Source organism: Anopheles gambiae, chromosome 2, assembly GCF_943734735.2.
Source record: "Anopheles gambiae chromosome 2, idAnoGambNW_F1_1, whole genome shotgun sequence".
NCBI lineage: Eukaryota > Metazoa > Arthropoda > Insecta > Diptera > Culicidae > Anopheles > Anopheles gambiae.
The window spans coordinates 104,643,694-104,668,620 of NC_064601.1; the positions used below are offsets into that span (position 1 = coordinate 104,643,694).

Here is a 24,927-nt window from a genome sequence, read left to right on the forward strand (position 1 = left end):
AAAAAATAATCAAAATGAAACAAAAATGAGCTGCCGAAAAAAGGAGGGCAACAATAAGGATGCCCAAAGTGTAGAGTAGACATTATACGTGAATTTAAAAAAAAAACACGGAATAAGTTGCAAATGGTGTCTGAATATCATTTCGGTACATCATTTTGAACACCTTTCAAATGGTTCGTAGCTTTAAAGGCTCCAAAAACATAACTTTCAGAACGATGGAACACAACTGGACACTGTTCAAGGGTAACTGTAGACGTACGTTTGACTTTTAGATGTTCCCTTTTTACACTTGTACTACGTAGTAAGTTTTCTAGCTACTTGCTGCATCAAATACAAGACAGGACAGATTGGACCGGGGGCATTTTTTTCCATACGACGCAGTACATGGGGCTATTTATGGTAAAACAACTAAATATACGGTTCGTTGTGTGTGTTTTTTTTCAGTTCAACAAAAAACCATTATTTAAATAAACGTAACAAAACTCCCTACGCTAAATGGCGAAATAGTGCTGTATGTATATTTAAACTGTCTTTTTTTAAATATTTATTACGTATTAAATGTTAACAAAGTTACTGCTAATGGCAGCTAAATCCTACGGACAAACGGCGCTCCGTATTGAACAGTTTTGGTATAGTGTGTAAGTAATCTACAGATGATAGCAAGAAGAAAAAAGTAAAAAATCGCATCATTTCTGTTTGTTTTTGCTATCAAAAACAAAACCAATCTTTGTTCGAACTTCAACCACACGTGGGAGGAACATGCATTGGTTTTGTTTTTAATGTTTAGGTACCATTTACATTTAACCAATTGACTGTAACTAGTAAAACACATTTGCTTTCGGTTTTTTTTTTTTTGGTAAAATTATCAACACAAACTACGGTTTTCTGTTCAAATCTTTGGAAAACGTCTCTTCTTTGTTTTGGTGTTGTTCTATAATTGTTTTTGTATAAAAAAAATGGAGCGTATGATAAATAAACTGTAACACCACACTCTAGGATTGTGTCTGGATTAAAACAAAACTCAACGCAAGTAACGACTATTCTATGGGTTTATAAATGAAAATTGATAAAATTTAGTACATCCGAAAACGCTACTAATTGTTGAGCTATTCTAGATTGAGTTGGTTGTTGTGGTTGTGTAGTGTATTGCTAAAATGTATCAGCAGGTACTCTCGCTGTAGATTGAATGTTTCTGTTTTGCTAAACCAGTCTAACGATAGAAGAAGACACACGCACACAAATTCTTTTTTGTTTTTATGTTAAAATCAATTGTGAAAATATCATGATACGTTTATATATTTAGAAAAAAGCAAAAAGAGCCACTCGAAAGAAAATCCACACACTCACACACAAACACAAAAATTGATAAGAATTTATGTAAAATGAGCTCCAATCACGCCTACAAGAACTAGAATTGATTTTTTTTCTCTCTCCCATAAGTGAGATCTATTTGTTACAACCGGTTAATGAGTTTCACACTTCAAACACACACGCACAAACACACACTCAATCGTAAATGCAGTATGATTTAGCTAAAGTATGACACACACACACATTTTATGTGTCTGCCATTACTGACGGCTATGAAATACGATGACGGAAATTGGCAGCGAATGAAAAGAAAAGTTTATCTCTATTCTAATTTAAAAACAACAACACGCTTGTTAAGGCACACGCCACACAGCCGCTTGGTTCGTTTTTACTTATCGCTATAAACTATGTTTCTATAACCCACAACACACACACACACGCACACACAGTTCTAGATTGGCCATCGCTTCGCTATCCATAAATACTGAAGCGAAGGCGGGTGGGTCGTTTCGGTTCTAGTATCGCCTAGCTATAATGATTTTAAGATGGAAAGTAACCAAACTCAGTCTTGTAAAGCACTTTACACTTACGAGGCTAAGGATTGCTCCGATCGGTGGCACTAGTAAGGATCGGCTAATGAGCGGTTTTTGTACGTAACCCCGATTCGGTTGTCTAAGTCCTCTTGTTTCCTTTACTGTTTATAACTGTGTTTCTTCTTGAGGATTGCTAAATTATTTCAGTGTTTTCAGTAAACTGCTTCTTTCTTTGGCTTGGATTTAGTATTTTCTTTTTGTTTTGAATATTTATTTACACAATATGTTTTTTTATTAGTTCTTCACAAATAACGATGAAAACTTTTAATAAATAAATCTTTGACAACAACGAATGAAGCGGAAATGAAAAATCGTACTGTTTGAGCGAAGCAAACAGCAACGCAATATGGTACGCTTGCGGAAAAATGTTTGAACCCTCAGTTGACAAGAGAAACATATTTTATTTTGAAACTGGTTGGCAAGCGAAGAGACGGGAAACTTCATACATAGATAGGTGTTCCAGTACCCGATGAGTTTTGGTATAGTTTTGCGTACCCGTACCCGTAACTGTTTATTTCTTGTGACGCTGATGTGTTAGAATTTTAGTTTTTTCGTCTTCCTTCCTTTCAAACAGGCGCTATATAGAAATATGTATGACAGCCGAGGACGACGGGTGAAGGGTTCGATTCGATGCGTGTGAACGAAGCTTTGGTTGAGCTGTCGTCCAACCCATTGCACATTGCACAATGTGCACAACGCCCATGGTCGGTGCTTGCAACCGACTGACAGACTTTGTTTGATACCGACGATGCGCTCCGACGTTTCGATGCACCCAGACAATGGAGTAGCTTGTATTGCCTCACGAAAAGCGACGGAAATGAACTGTATCACATTCATAAACAAGCTTGTGTGTGTGTGTACGAAAACGAAAGCAATTCTCAATGATATTCTACCCAACGAAAGCTAGAAAAGAAAGTCAATTTGATTCTGATATACCGAATAGCAAATGGACGATTGAAGGGAATATTGATAAACTTCTTTGAGCTTGACAGCGTTTTTTGAATGCTTATTCAATAGTAATGATAACAATAATATAAATCGTATGAAGCGCGTACATTTTAATAAATATAATCAATAAAATAATCATGAAATGAGGATGAGAAGGAGTTAACAAATGAAAAATAAGTAAAAAAATATTCCCATTGTAGATTATCGTGTCTGTTGCCTGAAAAGGTACACTTTTCACTATCCAGCTTGTTTGCCGACTAGTGGCAACAAAGAACCTGTTTTCCATCCCTCGTACGAACAACTTTCTCGATGAAGCTAATCCGTCGAGCGGTTCGGTTCGAAAAATCGCAAAGAATCTGCGTAATATGCTCATCAAAAATCTCGTAAATCGTACAACTTTATTTATCTAGCTAGTTTTCACCGTGTATCGTTTACAGCGCTTCGTACCGTGCTGCACCATCCAACCTCATGCGAACCGTGAGCACTTTCCCGCCGCCGAACCGTACAATTTTGCTCATTATATTAATGATCTCCCGCTGTGCTCCACCCTCACACACACACACACACATACATATCAGCAGGTGGAGTTGGGTTATGGATAAATAAAAGAGGAAAAACTAAACTCTCTCATCCATCCAGCAACTTCAAGCCATGCATCAGTCCCTGCCAGCAAACCAGCTAAAACTGAAATGGAGGCGCCTGGTGGCTTATGGCGCACTTGCGCGCAAAGAAGCGGTGGAAAAAAATCGCTTCTTTCTTTGGCAAACAATTTGCCTTCGCCGCCGACGATGGGGTAGGTATGCTTGGCAGCGATGAATAGCACAGCACGGCAGGCGATGTTTTACCGGCCGCGAATCGAGTAATCCGATTCGTGGCCTGAAACCCGGCGGGATGGGGCAGCTAAAACTTTCCACCGAGCCACAAGTATTGAACACTCCGAATCATGTTGTGGTGTAGCATGCGGATGAACGGGGGGCACATTTAACTACTGGAATTTCTCCAACCCTCACAAACACACACACACATACAAAAATAGACACGGTAAGAGAGCGACGGTTTGGGGGAAAAACTTCACCCCAGGCTGTTGCGGAGAAGGGGTCCGCGTGCTTGAAGGTTTTGATGAAGCATTAGGCAGAGGCAAAGTTCGGCGAAATGACGGATACCTGGTTGCACCTCTCTCCCTCGCTCTTCCTCTCTGGAGCCTATCAGCAGCAGGCGAGGTGCCAGCTTACTACCCCTGACGTGGCATCAATATTTCATCGAATTTCGACGTAATTACGCAAGCCTGTACAGCCGCGCACACAGACTCCAGCCCCCGTTGCGGGAAAAGTTCTGCCGCGATGCTTCTTATTGCGAGCGCAATAAGGCGGGCAAGAGCGACAGGGATAAGATAGGAGCAAAGATGTTACACAAACGATGGGAACCGGAACTGCTGTCGGCATACCGTCGTGCAAACGCCACGTTCAACGTTTCAATATTTCATCTCCACCGATTGGTGCTGTTTGTTTTCTCGCCGATGCTGCGCCACTGCGCCGGCATGAACAGCGCTGTGCGGGGTATATGGCAGACAAAAGTGCCAACAAAAATGGGGTTACATGAGGCAGCAAGAGGCTGTGGGTCTGTGCATGTGTACTGGGAGTGCTTCCTGCTGTAGCGCATCGCTTCATCGCGTTGGCTCGTGAAAAAATGCAAATGCTCGAGCGTATTCACATTGCGTAACATTCGCCCGTGCGCTCGCATAAGCGACCGAACAGAACCTGAGGTGGGCCTGATGATATGCTGTAATGAAGCACACCGGGCTGGAACGGTTACGCGATTTATGTGTCAGCGCACGGTCGCCAGGCGGGGGGGGGGATCAGCTTTGGAAAATATTAAGTAACGGGCCGGCACCGGCAGATGGTTTCGAGCCGGCCGACTCGAGCTGCTTGTAATGAAAGCCTTTTTGAATGAAATTGACTGTCTTGCGATCGCACCTGTCAATATAATCTGATGCAGGCGAGTGCGAGTGTGTGTTACGATGGATATAATTAAATTTCGCCCATCTTCCAAACAAACAACAATGAACTCCAACGTTACGGCAGACGTTACAAGTTTATCAAACCTGTGAATGAAGGCCGAATCCCATCTCAAACGCAAGTAAATCATTCCGGACTTTTCACTTTTTTTTGGGGGTTAAGGCCCAACGAAGTGAATCAATTTAAATAAAAAATAAACAAATCCATGCATCCTTCGTTCAGTGGGAGTTTCTCGTTCTTGTTTTCCTATCTCTCTCTCTCTCTTTCCCCCCTTTTGCTCATGCAATCATAATCGAAGGTATTGTCCCTTGTCATGTTAGATTGAACATTTCAAAACAAGATGTGGGATACAGCGTGAGTTACCTACAATCATGGGACTAAAAAATAAATAAAGTGTCAACAATAATCTTGGACAACATAAATTTGGGTATGACAGTTTTACCTCTGCCTTAAAGAAGCGCACGCAAAAAGAATGGCTTTTGTTTTTGCGTTTCTAGAAGCATCGCACTCTCTGCAAAACGTAAATGTTCACGTTTCAAAAAAAAAAAAAAATGGAACAAAAATAGGCCAAAGGGGGCGGAGTGTGCCAGCCCTTGCCTGCCCTGGTGTCGGTTATTAGTGATGACAAGGGGATATTTTGGTTTTGGGCATTGCGCTGCTCTCTGGGGGATGGTTTTGTCTTAAGTTTGTGCCATTTTTTGTGTATGTTTGCTTGCTTGCCCAGCACCCTTTTTGAAAGGCTCGGAAGGCCCGCGGGCTTTATTTGGTTACTCTTTTACCACAAAAGAGATATCAAAGTTATGCATCGAATTGACCGAAATGTGTCACTTTGAGTAGGACACATATTTTGAAAGGTTGTGTTTTTTCGCTCTGTTTTTTCGAGGAAGGAATTTAAATAGTTATTAAATTAGTGTTCTCTTTTTTCTTACGTTTTTCTTTTGAATAGTTGGGTTGGCCATTTTAAAACGCAACATAGAACGTAGAGCTTTGCTCGATCGAATAGATGAATTTTCATAGCGCTTGTATTACCGTACATTGTTTTATCTGTTTTTAGGATCGTAAATGACGGTAGGATTTGGCTTCCTCACCCTGTGCATGCTGTCCCACATGCCGGTGTCGGTGTGCTTGTGAACACGATTGCCTCCGGCCTAACCTCACATAATGATGGCGGGTGATATAAGAAAGGGTGGATAGTAATTAGGACGCTTCAGGATAAATGTCAATGTTTGAACAAGGGTACGATGGCACCGTTAAGCGAAAATGCTGCCGTTCTCACCCAAGCACTCAGACACACACATACACCCTCACACACACACACACACACACAGTATGTATGGTCAGGTGTCAGCAAAGCGAGAAAGTCAACCGGTTGATGTAGGATCGTGTGGCTTGCCCTTTTAGAACACTGGCATCCGTCGCCTTCTACAAGACGACAAAGGGGAGGGGTAAGGCAGGGGCTCTAATGACATTTTTGCGACACATGTCGTAATCAGTCGAAGCAGCAGCAGCAGCACCCGTGAGTATGCTGCCCCGGTTTGCCACGATGTCGAACAAGCGCTCGACAGGCCCTCGAAGGTCGGTCGTTGGCGGTGGCGAGAATAAGCGCCAAAAATTTGATTCATGACAGCGTTTAGACGGAAAACCGCACACATACACACACACACACACACCCACACAAAACCACTCCGTCAGATGTATCCGGAGCATCCGCAAAGGATACGGGCAACATCGGCTGACACTTTCCGGAATGTGCGCGTTTTTCAACGGTAGAGGAAATTACTCGGCTTGCCTAACAATGTTAGGGCAGGAGGCGGCCCATGTTCCCCCGCGTTCTAGCCCGCACTTTCTCCCGCCTGTCCGTACCGTGTTTAGGGGCTCTGGTGGCTTCTGGAGCATGCGGGGTACATCTTGAACTGGTGGCAGCGAGGATGGAAAGTTTAATTTAGTGCTAACATCTGGCCGACGGCACAGACACGATGGAACCAGGTATGGAAAGGCAACGAGGGGGAGGGTTAGAGAATGGACAATTTTGACTCACATTAAAAAGAGAAGTTTTCCGAAAAAAGACTACGCAACAATAAAACCGCTTTAAATAATTCAAACGTCCATTTGCTATCGTTTTGCTCTGCCGCGAAAATGGTAACACAAATCGATTGAATGAAACATCATCCAGACTTGGAATATCTTTTTGGCGCGTGTTTTACATTTTACTTTTGGCAAAAAATGGTAGCTGCTGCGGTTTTTTCTGTTTAACTTTGATATTTAATTGCAGTTTTCATAAATTTTTGGCATTTTGTGTGTGTGTTTTTGATTTTCTGTGTCTTTCTAATGGGTTTTTCTTCTCTTCTTCCTCGTTTTGTGTGTTTGTTGCATTTTCGTTGTTGGTTATCTTTTATCTTTTTTTGCGTTTCTGTTTTTCAGCGTGTAAGCGTACGGTATGAGAAATTGGTTATACATTTCGTTCATTGTTAGCAGAAAATAAGGCCAATCTAGCCGTATTCCTAAAGGTGATGTAAAATTGTTGCATTTGTTTCTGATTCTTTCTCGTTCGTTATGCATTGTTATGGTAAGCTTAGTAGTAGTATTTTTGTTTCTGGCATTTTATGTTATTACATTGATTTGTTAGATTTATAGGACAGATTCATGGGTTCGTGATAAGGAGTTTAAAAGCTTGTTTGTGCCAATTTTGTGCCAAGCCAAGGTTCGTGGTTTTTTTATGTTCGAACAATTACTAGTGCAAAAAGAGATCGATGCGTTGCTTACATTGTTTTTTGCTGTTCGCTTTCTCTAATAAAATCTCCCAAATTTGAATTCTCCCACAACAGTTTTGTGCTTCAACGTTTGCTCATTTATTTTATTACGGCTTATTGTAACATCATTCGTCTAACTGAAGCTGTTGACAGTGAATTACGCCAATCAATAACAAGGTCATAGATTATTATCCCTTTTTTTAACTACTTTAAATATTTGCAAAAAAATAAAATCATGCACCAAACAAATCAACGATAACGAAACAGATCATGCTACTGCGAAGCAGCATGTTAATTTTTAATTGCGCCCAATTACTTTCACCACTGCACTTTTCGGCTACGGTGTTGTTGTGGCGCTAGCCGATCCTACCACCTTCCCCAAACAAAAAAAAACCTTATCCGTTTCTCCACATTTAGCGAGAATCTCGTTGGAATAAATTAAATATTCATATGGGAGAAAAAGCATGATAACTGGGCCTGCAGCCACACTCCATCCTGCCCCCATGATCGTCCATTTCATCAACGGTGGATCATTTCGTGCACCAAGCAGTGGCTTGCGAGACCAGAAAGAGAGAACAAAACGCATCAACCGGGAGCGTAATGTGCAATGAAATGGTCCAGGCGAAATCGGTCAGATTCGGGTGTAAAAGGTTAGGTAAGGCCAACCGGTCCGGCGGTCATGCATTAATGATCAAGGGCCTACCCCCGGCCAGCTTCCGGGGACGGAGGGGATGGTTTGTGGTTGCCGCCAGCACCATGATGATTGGGGGAATGGAATTGGAAGGATTGGAGACTTTTGTTTCTATCTCTCTCTCTATCTTTCTCACGCTTTCTCAATGCTGTTCCGCGTTACCAATTCCCTGCACGGACCAAACGCGGCCAAACGGATGCGAAAATTTATTTGAAAATCTGCAAATAAAAAGGCACATCCTGTTTGAACACGGGGTTTTCGTTTTTTTTTTGGCTTGTTTTACGTTTTTTTCGCGAGTGCGTACGTACTTATATTCATATTAAATGGACAAACAGCAAAATAGTATCAAAAAATCGTCTGACCAGCTATTAAAATGCGTTTGTTGCGGGCGTGGAAAGAAGCTTTGCGCGGTACAGCAATCGACACCGGCCTGATGTGTGCGCGGTTGCAATTTATTCATGTATTCATTCATTTTCATTTATTCACACCAACGGATTTGCAAAGCGGTTTTGTTACTTTTGGGGGGGGGGAAGTGTTTGTTTTTTGTTTGGTTTTGTTGATTGGTGCAAAGTTTTGATTTACTTTCTCATTAAAACTTTGCATTGTTCGCTAATTGCTTAGGGTTTGTTGTTTCCCATGAACATTCGATCATTGTTTCCGGAAAAAATAAAAAAATCCAATCTTTTCTATTATCTTTCATCCGTTTGGTAACACTATTGCATTTTTTTTACATTACATAAACGTTATGTTGTTGAGATTAAACCCCTTTTCTTGCCTTTGATCGGAACTGTTTCACGAAAAATAGGGCAAAATAAAAACCGAACGCACATTACATGGTGAGGTGAGGCGTGATCAGCTTTCCGATCCGTCGTGTTTTATGTTGAAGGTGTATTGAATGATTAATTATTGCAATATGTACTGCCAGGAGTCTCATTAACGTAGCGATTTCTGTTTTTTTTTTTCTGTTTGTATAATCTGGTTTCACCCAACACAGCTCGGAACAACGAGTTGAACATGCCAACAGTTATTCATACAGTGAAAGTTAGTGTTAGTGTAGGGTATGAAGCAGTGGGACGGTGGGAATGAAGTGAGGAAAATGTTGATAGGGAATTTGGAACGATTGGCACCATTTGACTTGCAACGAATAGATTATTTGCTTTGCTTAAATTTACGTTTGTTTTAAAAGCAATTATCAAATAGAATAATTTAATTTACCACCATTAAAACCCCGCACCCAACTCAATGCAACGGCGAAAAACAATATGTTGCAACGCCCTTTTTCCACCAATATTTCAACCAACATCATGTCCTAGAACAACTGCACTGTGCAAAGGTACACATGAAATTTTACTTCCGTGTACTTGGTCTTTACGCAGCGGCAAACCAACATTTCAACCGGTTACAGTGCGCGCGCGTGTGTGTGTGCCTGGTGTTCGACACACTCGGCCCTGCTCTAGCCACAGCAACCGATACATGATTGTTCGCTTCGTATGGTGAATTATTTCGATCAGCCACCATTTATTATTCATGCCGTAAATGTGCAGCATCATTCCCATTCGACCACCAATTCGAATTCACTCAGCGCTTGCAATTCTCCCGCCATGTCCCCTGTCATTGCATGTTCCATCGACACACACACGCACACACACACACACACACTCACCACCCGGTAGGCAAATTTTCGCCTCGCAGGCCAATGCCTGCTGATGATGACCGGTATTCATCACGATGTTAGAATTTGTAATGAAAATGTTAATTTACCCTCAAACCAAAAACATCATTTAAAATGCATTCGCACTTGCCTCGCCCGCGGTCCTCCCGCCCCGAAAGTGGGACAACATTATCTTGCCACTTGCCCTACCCTGTACGGTTCACGGATTAGATGTGATGTAGTTTGCCGACCATTAACAACGTGCATCGTTGCACCGAGCGTGTACGTGAGTGCAATGGTCGAGAGGTGCATACTGATTTGGGATTGGATAAATTACCGCAGATCAATCGCGCGGGCTCGAACTTACAAGCCAAAGCGGGTTTGAATCGCACGAAACTTAAAGCGTTTGTAACGCCCGCGTTCGTTATCGTAAAAGTGTAAAACTCAACACTTTGATGCGTTCGAGTTTCGTGCAAAAACCACACACACAACTTTCGCTTTATTAAGGAAGAGTGGCTTAAATCAAAGCACAAACACCTTCACTTAACACACACACATACACAGCTGCTCAACTGGAATTCCATGTGTACGCAGTCAACGTGCACACGCACAGTGGCCGGGGCCCAATCGGAGATCGAAATGCAAATTGCCAATTGCCAGCAACCCGTAATGACTTAATTTGCGTTATCGATTCCGTGAGTGGATTAGCTCCGATTTCCATGTTTGTGGAAAATCGGTACGTGTGCAGTGCCGGCCGAGCGCAAATGTGTTTGCGCATTTCGGGGAGCTGTTTGGCGAGGGAATGCTGGAGGCAAAAACCACCCAATTTCCAATCGACCTGGTCGATGGTCGACCTGGTGTGGTACGGTGGCAGTAGCTCTGCCCGGCGTGATAAATCTAATGTTTTTCCAAGAGTGCCGCTTTTTTGGAGCGAGGGGGCCTCTCGAACCCGCACTAACATACTTAGCGCGCGCGCGGGCATTTGCATAGTTTGGTGTGGCACGGTGTTTTGTATTTATTTTATTGATTGAAACGTATTTGAGGTGCGCTTCATTATGCGGTGGTGCCGCTTGGTGCAAAAGGGCTGTGCTGCGGGCAGCTGGGTGTAACGGGCTGTTAACAACCCCAAGCACACACAGCCGCGCTGTAGTGAGGTAATAAAGGAAAGCAGTTTGATTTATGTTTAAAATTATAATTTATTTAAACTGGCCAGTACGCCTTGGCGAAACATGTTTTTGAAAGCTTATTTAAAACGGTTTGATTGGTTTCAAAAATGTGAGTGTTCTTGTTGTTGTGTATCTTTACAGATCTTTGTGTTTAAGTATATAATTCCTTGTTGTGGATTGCTTATGGTTGTGCTATAAATGTTTGCCCTTTTTTGTGTTCGTAATTAGATGGTGAGCGGCTTAATTGTTTTTATTTATCCCGCTGTTCTGCCCATGTTAAATTCCCCAATCTCAACCCGCAACGTGCTCTTGGACGAACGTGCCTAGGACGATGACGTCGACGGACCCATACTGAGATAGTCGCCCATGATGATACGGTTCTCGGGCATGACCCCCATTACACCTGTAGCGTCCCGGTCACGGTAAATCGATGCACAGACAGACAGAACGAGGCGACAGTGCGAGAGTGCAGAAGTTTCGGTTTCAGTTACAGAGTGAAAGTGATGGATACGTGACGTAGTAATGCGCCGAAGACATTAGAAAAAAAAACGAAAGGAATAGAAAGGTGAGAGAAAAGAAAGGAAAAAAAGAAAGAGAAAAAGATAAAAATGAAACATTGAAAAATATGGCAAACGAACATGATATAACAAAACAGCAACACAGAAAACAAAACAAACCAAAACGCTGGTAAGAATGGTAACGGCTAAACACACTAAACTACTATAGGTTCACACACACACACAAAAAAGAAAACAATATTAAACAACCAAAACAAGAACACGAACAAACGCGATGCTAACATAAATCGAAGTAAAAGAGCTGTCCCGTAACAGTATACTATAACAATAAAAGAAACAAAGTAAAAAAAAACCCCATCGTAAGCCTTGAACCTTTTTGCTGTGCTCTCTCGAAATGTGCCGTCCATTCGCTCGACAACTTAACTGTCTGGTTGGAACAATAAAACCCATTTACGGTGAACGCACATTAACATATAAGAAGCGCCCGTAACATGGCATATGCTCCCCGCCACCAAAAACCGTACACCGCACACCGAGATAGTGGCAAAAGCACTAGTGGCAAGGGCGTTCTATATTACAAGCAATTTTTGGCTACGAACAAAACAGCCCGGCTGCCCTCCCGGCAACCGCCACCGGTACCGCCTGCCGGGTGGAGGCTAGATAAGGCTCGACAGCAATAGATTCCGCGGTCTCGTACGTGGTTTCCTTCCACAGTGGGTTCCGCAGTGGCATCCGTTTCGACCGGCGGTGTCGTGTGGATCGTGCCCGAAAGTCGATGCCCGACAGTCGCGATGCATCCGAATGACTTCATTCGGTGAGGGTAGGCAGCGCCGGTGCTTGTTTTAGACTGGCAGCAAGATGGCATTCGCGTTCGCCATAAAGAACGGCAGCTTATGTAGTGCCGTGGCCTGACTCTTCCTCTTTTAGTGCATTTGCATTTGCACAGCGATTTCATAGTAAAAGAATGCGTTAATTGACCTTTGACGCTGCCAAAGATGAAGGTTAATGTGCCAAACGAAAGGGGTGCCGTTTAATGTTCTGCTCAAGAAATTGTGCATACATAAATTCGTAAATAAAATTACAAATGCGATGCATGTACGTTACAAAACCAACTGGCGATAGTGTCCAGTGCTGCTTACGATCCGAAGCACTCACTCGCCTTTCAAACGGGCGCGCTTAATTGCTCAATTAGCTTATCTGATTGAAATGAAAACTAACATCCTATTACTGGCGCTTTTAACGGGGTGGTGTTTGGTTGGTTGGACTACGGCACGGTTGCTGGTGTGTGTATGTTTTTTTTTTGTTTTAATTTTCCTGTCCTGCCCCTAATGGTGGTGGCGGTGGTGATGTTGGTGGCTGGTACTACTTTCCAAGCCTGACCGTTACGTCGCATACCGCGCCTGCTGGGTTGCATTTTAACAACGATTATAAACGTCGTGCCAAAGCGGAACTATCTCACATGTACTTAGACGGTGCTGCTGCTGCTGCTGCTTGTGCTGAGAACCATGCAAAGGTTCGTAGTCCATTAAAAATACTTAACCTGAAACCACTCGGCTCGAAATCGTTTCGCTAACAATGCTCATAAAACTTCAACCCAACCGGTGGAACGTGGGTCGTGGTGCGGGCCGTTCGACCAGAGCCAGGCGGTGCTTAGCGAAATGTGCCAGCAGGTATCGTGAAATGCCGTTCCAAGAGCTCGCCAAGCTTGCAAGGCGTTTTGCGGGAAAACTTCTCTACACACCACAAACACATACCTACACCTACCGACAGCAGCTGGCCGGATTCGCAGTGCGCTAGCGTGAGGCGAGAGTCTTGCCCACCCCCCATTGCCCAAGAACAAGGCGTTCGAAAACTGCAAAGCGGCGCGCTTGGCGCTGACGTTGGCGGAGGCGAGATTCATGTTTACGCCCCGGAAAACTATCAAACCGTCACAAGCGTTCCCGCTGGAGTGGGACCAGCCAGCCGGCCCGAGCGTTAACTACCTCTAATTAAAATGCAAATCCACACCTTAAGCTACCCGGGGGCCAGCCGCCATTGCAATCTCGGCGCTGGGGCGGTGGTGGGCCGGATAAAGACGATAGCTTCCACCAGCCAATGCTCGGAGCGCATATCCGCGAACGGGAATGGAACGGGTTTTCCTATGAATCATATCATCGCCGCCGCTCGGTTTCGGTTAAACAACCGGGCAGCACCGGGTAAGGTGAAAGTGTTTGCTCGCCAACTCAATTATCACACACACACACACACACACACACGGTGCGAGATGCGGTGGTCCGTCGTCAATCTTTTTGTCCAGCTTTGGACGTTTTGGGAACCTTTGCTCAGGAGGAGGAGTAGTTACGAAGGTGACGGTGGATACATTGGTGTCCCGGTAGTGGCGAGTAAACATCGGCTGAACCGCTCGAAATCCTCACGCTGGGTGCTCGTCGCTGGGTATAGACGGGGTAATTTCCTATGCATAGGAATTCGCCTGTCGTCCGGACTTTTGGGGTATCGAGACCGTGCGATAGTAAAATGACAGATGGGTGTAATGAAGAGTACTGGTCTTTGGTGGCTTTGAAGTTTTTAGCGATTGGTGGGGACACCTTTTCTGGGATATTTTCTCTTCTTCATGGATATGGTGGCCGGTTGAAATTTTGTAACAAATCCAAGAGTAGACCTTAGCAGAGTTAAGCCGTGGAATAGTTCCTCTTTTAATGAATGTGACTCTTCCGGATGAGGGTACTGTGTTGAGGTAACCAATATTGGACACTCGAACTAAGAATTTCGATAGGGAAGCATTTCAAGAATAGATATTTCCATCAGTTTTTTTCCCCAATACTGTAGAACGTGAGGATGAAATTCAGTAACATATCAACTTTAGTTAATCCATTTGACAATTCTGCACTTCAAAGACTACAAAAATTCTGCAAACAATCAAATCTTTGGTACAGAAATTATCTCCATCAATCACACTCCTCACACTGTTCAACTATCGCTTTCGCGTAGACCTCACTCCGGTTCCGAACTTTGATTAACCAAGACAGGTGATAATGATTGCGATTAGCGCCTTGACGGAAGATAAACAAAGAGACAACTCCCCCACCATCTGCCTGCCATACTGTCTCCAGTGTGTTGATTGACATGAAAAGGATGTAAGGGCTTCCAGCCGGTTCGTAGTGTGCATTAGCACATAAGTACTCGTGCGTGGTACTACACTACCATCAAGAGGTACGTTTTACCTTGCGAGCAGTGAACTACACAAAAAAACGTCATCCCTGATCCGCTGGGTGATGAAATTCAATTTATTATCAGGCATAGCAGTCTTCCGGTAACCGATTTCTACAACCGTCACAGCGTAAGTCAGCTAGTTTCCCGGTCGCTGCTACGCCCGCTCGTCAGTTATTATATGTAAATTTATGGTGATAAACTTTACGCCCCTAGATGCCGAGAGTGGGACGACGACGGCGACTGAACCGATTTGCGGTGTTATTAGTTTCCTGTCAAGCTTTCCCATATTTTCGCACTCGTCTGGCCTGTGTGGGGCTCTGGCTGTGTGTGTGTTTTTGTCACACGCTCGAAGTGGATGTTTATTTTATGATATAATATATGACACGCTCATTTGCACCTCACACACATGCACACTCAAACGCCCATACTGAGCGGATTTCTAGGTGTAAGGGATTTGAAAAGAAAGGGGTTAATCCGCTCCACGGCCGGCACACTAGGAAGTTGGTTGTAAAAATAGTAACCAACAATCTTGCTGAAAGCGTTCAATCGCCAGGACACGCCTTTTCTTGAAACTGTTTCGGGTGTAATTCGCAGCCTGTGCGCGCGGGTGTGTGTTTACCATATCGGATTTAAGCGAAAGTGTCACAGGAAAACAAACATACACGTACGCACGCCTGTGGATGTCCTAGTTTCACCCCCAACCAACGCAGCGCATTATAATCACTTTATGAATTATGTAAATGTTTGCGTTACAAACCACACCCTCAGCCCGCAACTCGAATGGCTTCATCGTGCCACACATATCGGCCGGCTAGGTGCGATAGATTTTGCACCGACAGTGGGTGGCAGTGTTTGTTTTGATCTTCTTTTTTGTCACCCACTCACGGCCATGGTGGAGCGATGGTGGAGTGAAAGCTTAATATAAAATATACCTGTCAACAGTTTCTAACGCTGCATGGTTGCGATGGCTGCGGACCGGTGATAGCGTGTAGAGAGCATTTTGGTTCTATGTCCTTTTTTTTTGCTGCTGTTGTTGACTGCCCGTTAGCTGCTATCAGGCATCCCTGCCCTAGGCATCCCTCGGCATTAGGCCGAGTGTGAAAATTTATAATCATTTCGGGGAAAAAGTATTATGTCATCGTCGAAATGATCCAGCATTTTGTCCGCTCCTCATTACACAGGTATCGGGTACCGGTTACAAAGAGTGAGAGGCCGGGGAGATGTTTTTATTTTATATAAATCCCGTTAGGAGGGACGCAAAAATAATTTGAAAAAAAAAACCCCACCGGACTGGTCAGGCGCAAAACCAAAATGTCATTCTAATGCGCGTTTTGTTTGGTAGTACGAAATAATCGCGTCACCACGCGCGTGGTCAGTGGTGTGTTGTTACGAGATAAGCTCGATGCGAATGGAAAGGGTACTTTGTGTGGAAACGGTAGCACCATTTTTGTGCCCAAAGTAAAAAAAAGGTACGATGAATTGGCTGTTTTAACGCGGTAAATACAAAAGGAAACCGGTGCACCGGTGCTTGTGCGATACAAAAGATATAAATGAACTTTTTTTTAAAACTTTTCTGAGCCTTTTCAATTCTTCTCAGTTTAAATGGGTTGAAAAGTTTGTTATAGTTATCATTTAATGTTGCAGCTAGCTGATTCTACAGAACAACTGGTACCATTCAAACGCTTTCCTTGTACGTTGATTAAATAATATTGTCTATACTGTGCTGGTACGGTTACTGCGATATCTAAAATTGTGCTATCTATAGTTTTAACTGTTTTATATACTTCTTGCCTTTAAGAAGAGATTAGTTAAATGTTTAAAGCTACATATCTGCTACACATTATGCGTGCAGCAACAGCGACGAGCTAAAGTGAAGAAGCTTTATGTACGAATTAACCTTTCCAAAGCTACAGACAGTTAGAAAGCCCTAAAGGCCGGGCTACATTGATCGTACTCTCTGGTGTAATTTTGATTTTCACTAGCGCATCTGGCGGCGGCTGACCGAAGCATTTTGCCAAACAATTTGGGACTGCTCCAGAAAATACGTTATTTTTCATTGTTTTTTACTTCAACTGGTCTGAAAAAGCTATGCAATTGATAGATGAATATGTTGTGCAAGTATTTCAGTCATTTTCGCATCAAAAAACGGTTAAAAAACTACTTAAATTTGAGATCCGGCACGACCCTTCCCCCGACGACCAAAAAAAGCTTCCACCAGCCGCCGCCAGATGCGCTAGTGAAAATCAAAATTACGCGTGCGAGTACGATCAATGTAGCCCGGCCTTAAACTGTGATGCTATATTTTGCATTATCTGTATCCTCGGTATTATCTCCAGTGCTAAGAGGTTCAATGTGTCTAAGAGTTAGCTGAAGTAACTGGTAACTAGTTTGACTATTGAGTTGTTTAGATGCAAATGTTTGACTATTTCATTATTTTGTATTATTAATGAGAGCAAATGTTTGACTATTTCAATATTTTGTATTATTACTGAGAGGTCTAAGAGGCTTGAAACGGCAAATTGATAATATTTTAGTTATTAATATTTATTTTATTGCCTAAATGTACCATTTCGCATACCAACGGACGTGTTCGTATTAAATTCATTCACTGCTGATTAAACCAGCAACTTGCTTTAAACGTTAAATTGACTGGTGTGAAATACTGTTAACTTAATACTGGAACGGTTCATTTCATCAGCATCTCCCACCGAAGCGGCAATTAAGTTATTAGATTTGAAAATTTTGATTCTATCTCCCTCAAAGTGGACGAAGCGCCAAATGATCCCTCACGCAGGATCGTATGTAAAAGTGGACAGGCAAAGCAAATGAGCGCCCATTTTCCCGACAAATCTAGCGATAGCAGTCACAGCACAACTGCTGATCGCACCAAACGCAACAACGATCGATTGTGGCGATGTCACAGCAGAACGGCCCGATACGATTCGTCCCGGCGCCGTTCGCCAACATTGCTGCTCGTCATTTGGTTCGATTGCGTCCCTCCCTTGGACCGGTGCCTGAAGTAGCCTTGGTAGCAAGCGCCCGGCTGACCGTGTCCGCGTCTGCAGCCGGATTGTCTTGACACTCAACGGCAGACGGCAGATCATGAGGGGTGGATGAGTTTGTGTCAGTGCCACCCGCCGGCTGCTCTGCGGCGGCCGCATCGGACGGTGTCACCGTAACCGTGTTGGTGGATGCGGCGGACTTAACAACGGTGCAAGCAGTGTTAAGGGCAACCGAGTGGGCAAGCGTCGTCGCCGGTGGACGCGCCTTCGGCTGCATTCACAATTGCAGTGAGTGGTGGGTGTGGTGCGTGGCTGCAGCGGCCGCTGCCGCAGCAGCTGCAGCCGTCGCCCCCGGGTGGTGGTGCGCCAACAGGTGCCCCAAGTGTTCGAACGGATGGTGATGGTGGTGGTGGTGGTGCAGCGGATGGCAGGACGGTACGGAAGCACCGGACGCGGATAGCAATGGATGGTGGTGGTGGTGGAGGGAGGCGGCGGCGGCCGCAGCAGCCGCAGCAGCGGCAGCAGCGGTGGCCGCCGCCGCCGTGGACGGGTTGCCCCCGCCACCAGCGGAGGAGGAGGACGAGTGGGAAGGATTGTTGTGGTGGTGCAGGTGATGGTTGCCTGTTAAGTGTGCGTGCAAACTCGCCAAGTTAAGGTTACCTGTTGGGTACGGTAGTCCAAAGCTCGGGTAGCCGGAAAAGCCACGGCCGGCTGCGTACGCAGCGTACGCGGCAGCGGGGAAACCTGTGAAACAGTAGAGGGAAAATGGTAGGGAAAGACAGAGAGCGAGAGAGAGAAAAGAAAGAAACAAAGGAAAAAAGGGAGAGAAAGGGAAGGAAAGAAAGAGAAACATTCATTAGCAATTATTTTTATTGTGCATCGGTGAGTATAATTAAGAGAGCGAAAACACATTCTTCCGTGTTAAATCTGTTCAAGTGTTAAAATTGGGTGGGATCATATGGACGGTAGTTGACTGTTTGCGAGTTCGATAGATAGCTTCGATAGAGGAAATCGAAAAAAGGGACATTGAGAAATGGAAAAACAATATTAGCAAAACTGAGACGACGAAATTACACAAGCACAAACAGATGCACAGATGAAATCAACGAGTGGACATGTTGTTGTATGCATCAATTTTCAATTAGATTCAGAAAATGTCCTGTTTGAGTTTAGATGTTGCAATGGTTTGTACAATACTGTTTGACAATCATGTATTACATATATTTTGGTTACCTGCTCCCTATATTTGAATAATGTTTTAATACTGTTTCTCTTTTGACACTTAGTTGCTCAGCGCTTATGGTATGACATTCCTCTTTGGAATAGCCTTAAAAAAAGACCAATGACTTTGGTTCAGTCAATAATTGAGAGAATATAGAACAGCCTTGCAGACGTTCCCTTGTTTACAATAAAGAATGCTAGATTGTTATTTACTGTATCTATTCTGTTTATTTCTACAAAAAAGGATGAAACAAACTAGCAAGTTTTTCCTAAAATTGTTCACCTATTCCTCGGAACGCTAGGCAAAACCATGTCTAGTTATTATTTGTATATCTAAAATCTACATACTGATGTCGTTATGATTCATGTAAATAAAAATATATATAGATGAATAAATCAATCTTGTATCAGGTATCACTCAGACATTACTATATGTATCTAGCATGTTATTTATGTAGTCAATCAGTCAACGTATCTACACATAGCTGAGTGAATGATACAGCTGCAGTACAAACACTAAACAATATCTTGTCCCACTTCGTACGTCGATTTTTTTTTCTGCGTCTAATCCGTTTTGATGCATACTTACACTCTTTGCCATTGGAGCGAACAGAATCTTTGATTGAATGTGATAAAAGAAACAATATTGCCATTTGGTCGTTGATTTCTTCCCGCAAAGGTTTGTCAGTGTTACGCAAATACTTAAGCACGTACGAATATTTGCAGAACGAAATGATTGTTTTGCAAAAACGTTTTCTATGTAGTTTAGGATAAATGGCCGAATATTCAAAATAAACTATCACAACTATTAAAAAACAAAAACAAACGGAAATATTTGGAAGGTTGAGGAGAAAAAGAAAGATAATATTAACAGCTAGCGAACATTAAGAACAAGCTACACTGTAAGGTGAGTGTGAGATATGTATTCTAGCAATTTTGTAATCTTCTGTCCAGTAGAAATACAAAATCCGGTGAGTTAAACGGAGTTGAAAGTGCAAGCATATGGTAATAACATATTTTTGAAGGGAGCAGTATAAAAATAACAGCTTGGTTTAACAAAATGAAAAGAACAACGTCAAGTGCACATGTGTGCACGCATCATACATGTATCTTAACTTGTAATGTACGGCATGCCCGATAAGAGTCAATAAACCATAACGTCCATTTGAAAGAGGCAAACAATTTAATCATTTAAAGATAGCAATAACATAAAACCATTAAAAGCACATATAATAAAAGTTGTTGATTTTACATTTAAAAAAATATGGCACACATCGACAACAATGAACATTTTGAAAAATTACATATTGATGTGAGCTAGCAAATAAAATGTATGTAATTGAATTTAAAATTTGTGTTTGTTCTTTTCATGATGATGATAAACCAAATGAAGACAATGTTATTGACAGCGTGATTGCTGCAGTATTTGGCAGCAGTTGAACAGAAGCGATAACAACGTAAAGTTAGTATTTTCAACAACAAAAAAGGGAAACATCTTTTGTCATCAGTTGAAAATGTTCGCTGTTTTTTTTGGTTTTTGTGTGTGGATAGTTTGATAGTAAGAAAAATTAAAACCTTTTGCCATTAATTGTTTATCTGATATGGTTTTGTAATGGTATTATGCTTTAGGAGATTGAAGAGACAGCTAAATAATTTCAGTTTTTGCTACATATTATGTTTCCAATTGCTTTTCGTCTAGCTTTTTTTTTGTTGTTTAATTCAATGTACCGTGCACACGGAAGATTCTTTGATTTGTTCTATATGTATTTTGCTTAAGTTTCGACAATTGCATAGAATAGGAAGAAAGAACTGTAGGAAGAGTTTGTTTGGTAGTATTAAAGAGAGAAATTTAAATTTTCTTACCATCAGGTAATGTCCCCAGCGACCACATAAAATCTAAAAATGCAGAAAACGAAAAAAAGAACGCTACGTTTAGACACCTGCTAGTGAAAAAAGGGGGTTTTGTTTTTGTTACCAATTTGGTTTAGAGACAAAAAGGAAAACAAAACAAAACGAAAATCTTTTAAAAATATGGAAGAGCTGCTTTTCTGCTTGCGTTCGCTTTTGTACTGCAAAACAGAAATTGAACGAAGGGCTAAACGATAAACGATGGCGTAAAACATTGAATTACCCGTTCGCTTCATAACTCTTATGAGCTTAGGCAAAACTTCAATCATCACAGGATAACGACGGGTGGGATGTGTTCTGTAGCAGCTGAAAGCTGACAGACATGATCGATCTTAACACAGCGGTAGGCTAACTGGCAAACAAAACATTTTGGTATTGTTATTTAAATAGCAAAGCGACACTACATCCAGTATACAGAAATTGAACATCAAACGGAAAACACAAGGAGTAACTGCATCTAGAACACTATGAACGAGCTGCTGCTGGATTCGATCAGAAAAAGAATACGAATGGGATGAGCTTGAGCTGGATGAAAATGGATATCAAAAACAAAAAGAAAAACGAAACTCTATTCAAATTAAACACAGCAACGACACTACGGTTTTGAGATTTCGTTTACACAAAGGAACACACACGACTAGGCGTTGAATGAGGGCTTTTAACACAATTTAAAGGGAAAAGGGGGGGGGGATCTGCTTTTGCTTTCACTGGCAATAATTTCATTTTCGCTTGGTTTTGTGACAAAACTATTCAAAATTTGAAGAAACAGGAAAGGAAACCGGAATCACGTTCACACCCACATTTTGTCCACCACGCCAGCCAGGGCGCGCTCGGAACGGAAGATGAAATGCGTCCCTCCTAGAGCGACAACGAAACTATCAGCACACATATATGTAACCACGCGCACACGCATACAAACACACGCACACTCTGAAGTTAATGGACTATATAGTATAGTAAAGCTATAAACTACCGATATATCAAACAGTGTCAAAAATGATTTGCTATAAGCTACTATTTTGTATATTAACCTAAATTATATCTAATAGTATAGTTTTGGTTTCGTTCGTTGATTTCTGTCTTGGCTAGTTCAATGCGCTTAACGCAAACTAATCGGTTCGAATCGAAGATCAAACTCATATCATCGATATGTAAGTCTTTACTACTGTAGAGAAAACAAAATTACAAAAAAACACTCTATAGCTAATTTCAAACGGATATGGTACTGTATGATCAACAATTGAATAGCGTATCTATTCAATGACAAATCGGAAACACTTCAAACTCACGCACACTGCATATAACACACGAGTTAACTCTATTCTAGGAAACGAGTGTTTCGAAAATTACCAAAATGGAATAAAGCGTATCGTATAAAAAATCTAGTTCCATATCACACCACATGTATCACTTGCTTTGCTAGGCAAATTGATATTACGCAATCAATTTGGCCACTCATGAGAGGTTGATTTAAAATCCGAAATCCGGGCGTTTGATTTTGATTGTGTTGTCTAGCCGCGCGAGTGCTTGTTGCTGGAGTGATTTCCGGTGTGACTTTATACTTCGCACATCACGCATCAGGGATGTACATCACGCTCTGAAGCTGCTGCTGGTGCGAAATGCTGGGCAGGAATTGACACTATTTCTGTTACCACTTACCTGGGAGCAAGCGTTTCTCGTTTTTCTCGTTGCTTCTTTTTTTGTGCGAGTGTTTAAACCCCCTTTCTCACCTTGCGCCGCTTTTCGTGCGGGATCAGTTACGTTCCGGAAATCTGCTCCGCAGCAGCTGCAATCAAGCACTACGTTACATCGTGTTAGCTTAAACTTAGCTTAAGTACTAGTTCGTAAATGTAAATTGGGTTAGTTATCAATGCTAATACTGGAGCTCTAACGGAAAAAGTTATGTTCAGGAAACTAAAAACCAAACAAAAAAATGAATTAAAGTTAACAATCGGCACGAGGACGCCTTGTGCTCGTTGATTCGTGAGCACGAACCGATAGATAGGTCCTAGGTTTAAGAATGAAAAACATGTAACAAACGGCAAACTATCACTCTTACTTCACGCTCACTCAACAAACTGTCCTACAGACTAAATCACTCGCTTTGACGACTAAGAATGACTAAGAAAGGGTTATCTTCAGAACGTACAAGAAACTGTTACTTCTCGAGTTTGAACTTAATAGCTAAGATTATTGTCCCACTATAGATAATCATTGCAGGGATTCGTTTTTAATCGTTTAGTTTCGTTTCGTTGTTTTCAATGTACTTTTCGTTGCGTCTCATTTTGGAGAGCAGAATGCAAAGGATGGTTACATTCTGCGATGATAGATTAACGACTTTTTAATGATGTTACCGTAAGCCGTAAGTTTATGATGCTCAGTGCAAACAATGGTGTTTTACTGCAATCAATTGCATTTGTAGAGCAAAAGCTCTGTTGAGCTTGCCGCAATTGCATTAAAGTAGATGGGGGTCACAATCTGGGAGATTTCTTTTGAGAGTTGTTATTGCAAACGTTTACTGATCCAACATTATTGTGTCTTTTTTTTTTGCATTTTTAAAGCATAATAGTTTTTTTTTACATTCATGTTACATCTGTGATTTGAATCACTCTGTGCAGAAGCATGTATAAGATATTAATATTGCAATTTGTTTTTGATTATATGTTTAACAAATTTACCAACTCACGCCTAGATACAACGGTTATCAATGCAAATATCCTTACTTGCCCATTCTTTAGTTACGTCTATCTTGTAGAAATGGCCTTACATTTTATGTTTCATTTAATGTTCTTGATTTTGTTTGTCCCGAAAATAGATTTGAAGTGAGTTATGTACGAACTATTTGTTTGATGACACAATAAAAATGTTATTTAGCTTCTTCGAAACATTAGCTATTGCTCTCAATGTTTTTCTTGAACTGGAATGCGTTAGGTGTGGATAACAAATCATTTAAATCGACACTTTTTGATTTGGAGAAACGATAGTTTTGAAATCGTTTTTGATTGCCCTTGAAGTCAGAAACATTTTCGTCTTATTTTTTTTGGCACGAACCATATACAATTACTAGTGCGTGAAGTGCATTTCAAAGTTGCTTGTATTGTGAACAAACCGAGTTTAGAAAATATTTGCAGGTTATCCAGTAACGACAGAGTGCGGCAGCTTCATACGGTTTGCTGGTATGCAACTGTAGTTGTTTGGTGTGTTGTTTTTTTGCGTTACACGTGGTACTCATATAGTGATTAAACAGGAATTGGGAAAGGATTGGTAGAGATGGTTGAATTTTGGATATTTTAACTTTTTTTCTGGGTGATAGAAACGAATCGCGATGTTTTGCATTTGCTGCCTACACATAACGTTGAAGCCACGGCCACAGACAAGCGAGTAGTTGGATTAAATGTAGATTGTTGTTTGGTTTGTTGTTTGGGAGTGAAGAGAACAGTAAGGTATGTAGTCATTTTTCATCTTTTGCCAAATACAGACAAAGCATAAATATCATCAACGGCAAAGGGCAGGGGCAAATTCTTTCACGAATAACTAGCGAAAGAATCCACAGTCCATTCCTTCGCCCGCTGCTCAATTGCGGGCAATAAACACTCCGCAGAAACTCCAATCCTCAGCTAACCACTTTAGTGACCATCCTTAACCAACCATCCCACCCTGATGCGGCACAGTAAGATTCGGGCATACAAAGGTTAAGTAGTAAAACCGGAAGAGGAAAAGTTTTGCCGATGCCCTTTGCGGCGCAAGATTTAATGAGAAAAGTGATGGTTTGCCCATTTCGGTCCGTGCGTGTACGAAGCGCACGCGGGCGGAGATCAGTGGCGGGCAGCCTTTGAGTTTATTAAAAAACTTTTACCACCAGTGTAAGAACCCACCCTGCTGGATAGGAGTGTACCAGCGAACCAGGCAACGGTTGATGAGCACACCTACCCAGTAGGACTGC

The 24,927-nt window shown here is 42.2% G+C and overlaps 1 protein-coding gene across 17 annotated transcripts in view; it reads right to left on the reverse strand.

The window, feature by feature from the left end:
• The window catches only part of LOC1277242 (RNA-binding protein Musashi homolog Rbp6), a 591,248-nt gene that overhangs the window by 11,023 nt on the left and 555,298 nt on the right, over nucleotides 1-24,927 (reverse strand). For 14 of the 17 annotated variants that reach the window (XM_061643244.1, XM_061643238.1, XM_061643240.1 and 11 more), the window contains 2 exons: nucleotides 20,940-20,972; nucleotides 18,516-18,599 (listed from right to left, as the gene is read on the reverse strand). The exons of 1 other annotated variant lie outside the window; for it this stretch is intronic. In XM_061643244.1, the coding sequence (XP_061499228.1) occupies nucleotides 18,516-18,599; nucleotides 20,940-20,972 (117 nt within the window). The remainder of the gene's footprint in view (nucleotides 1-18,515; nucleotides 18,600-20,939; nucleotides 20,973-24,927) is intronic. 2 more of the 17 variants (XM_061643241.1, XM_061643237.1) reach the window with 1 other exon arrangement.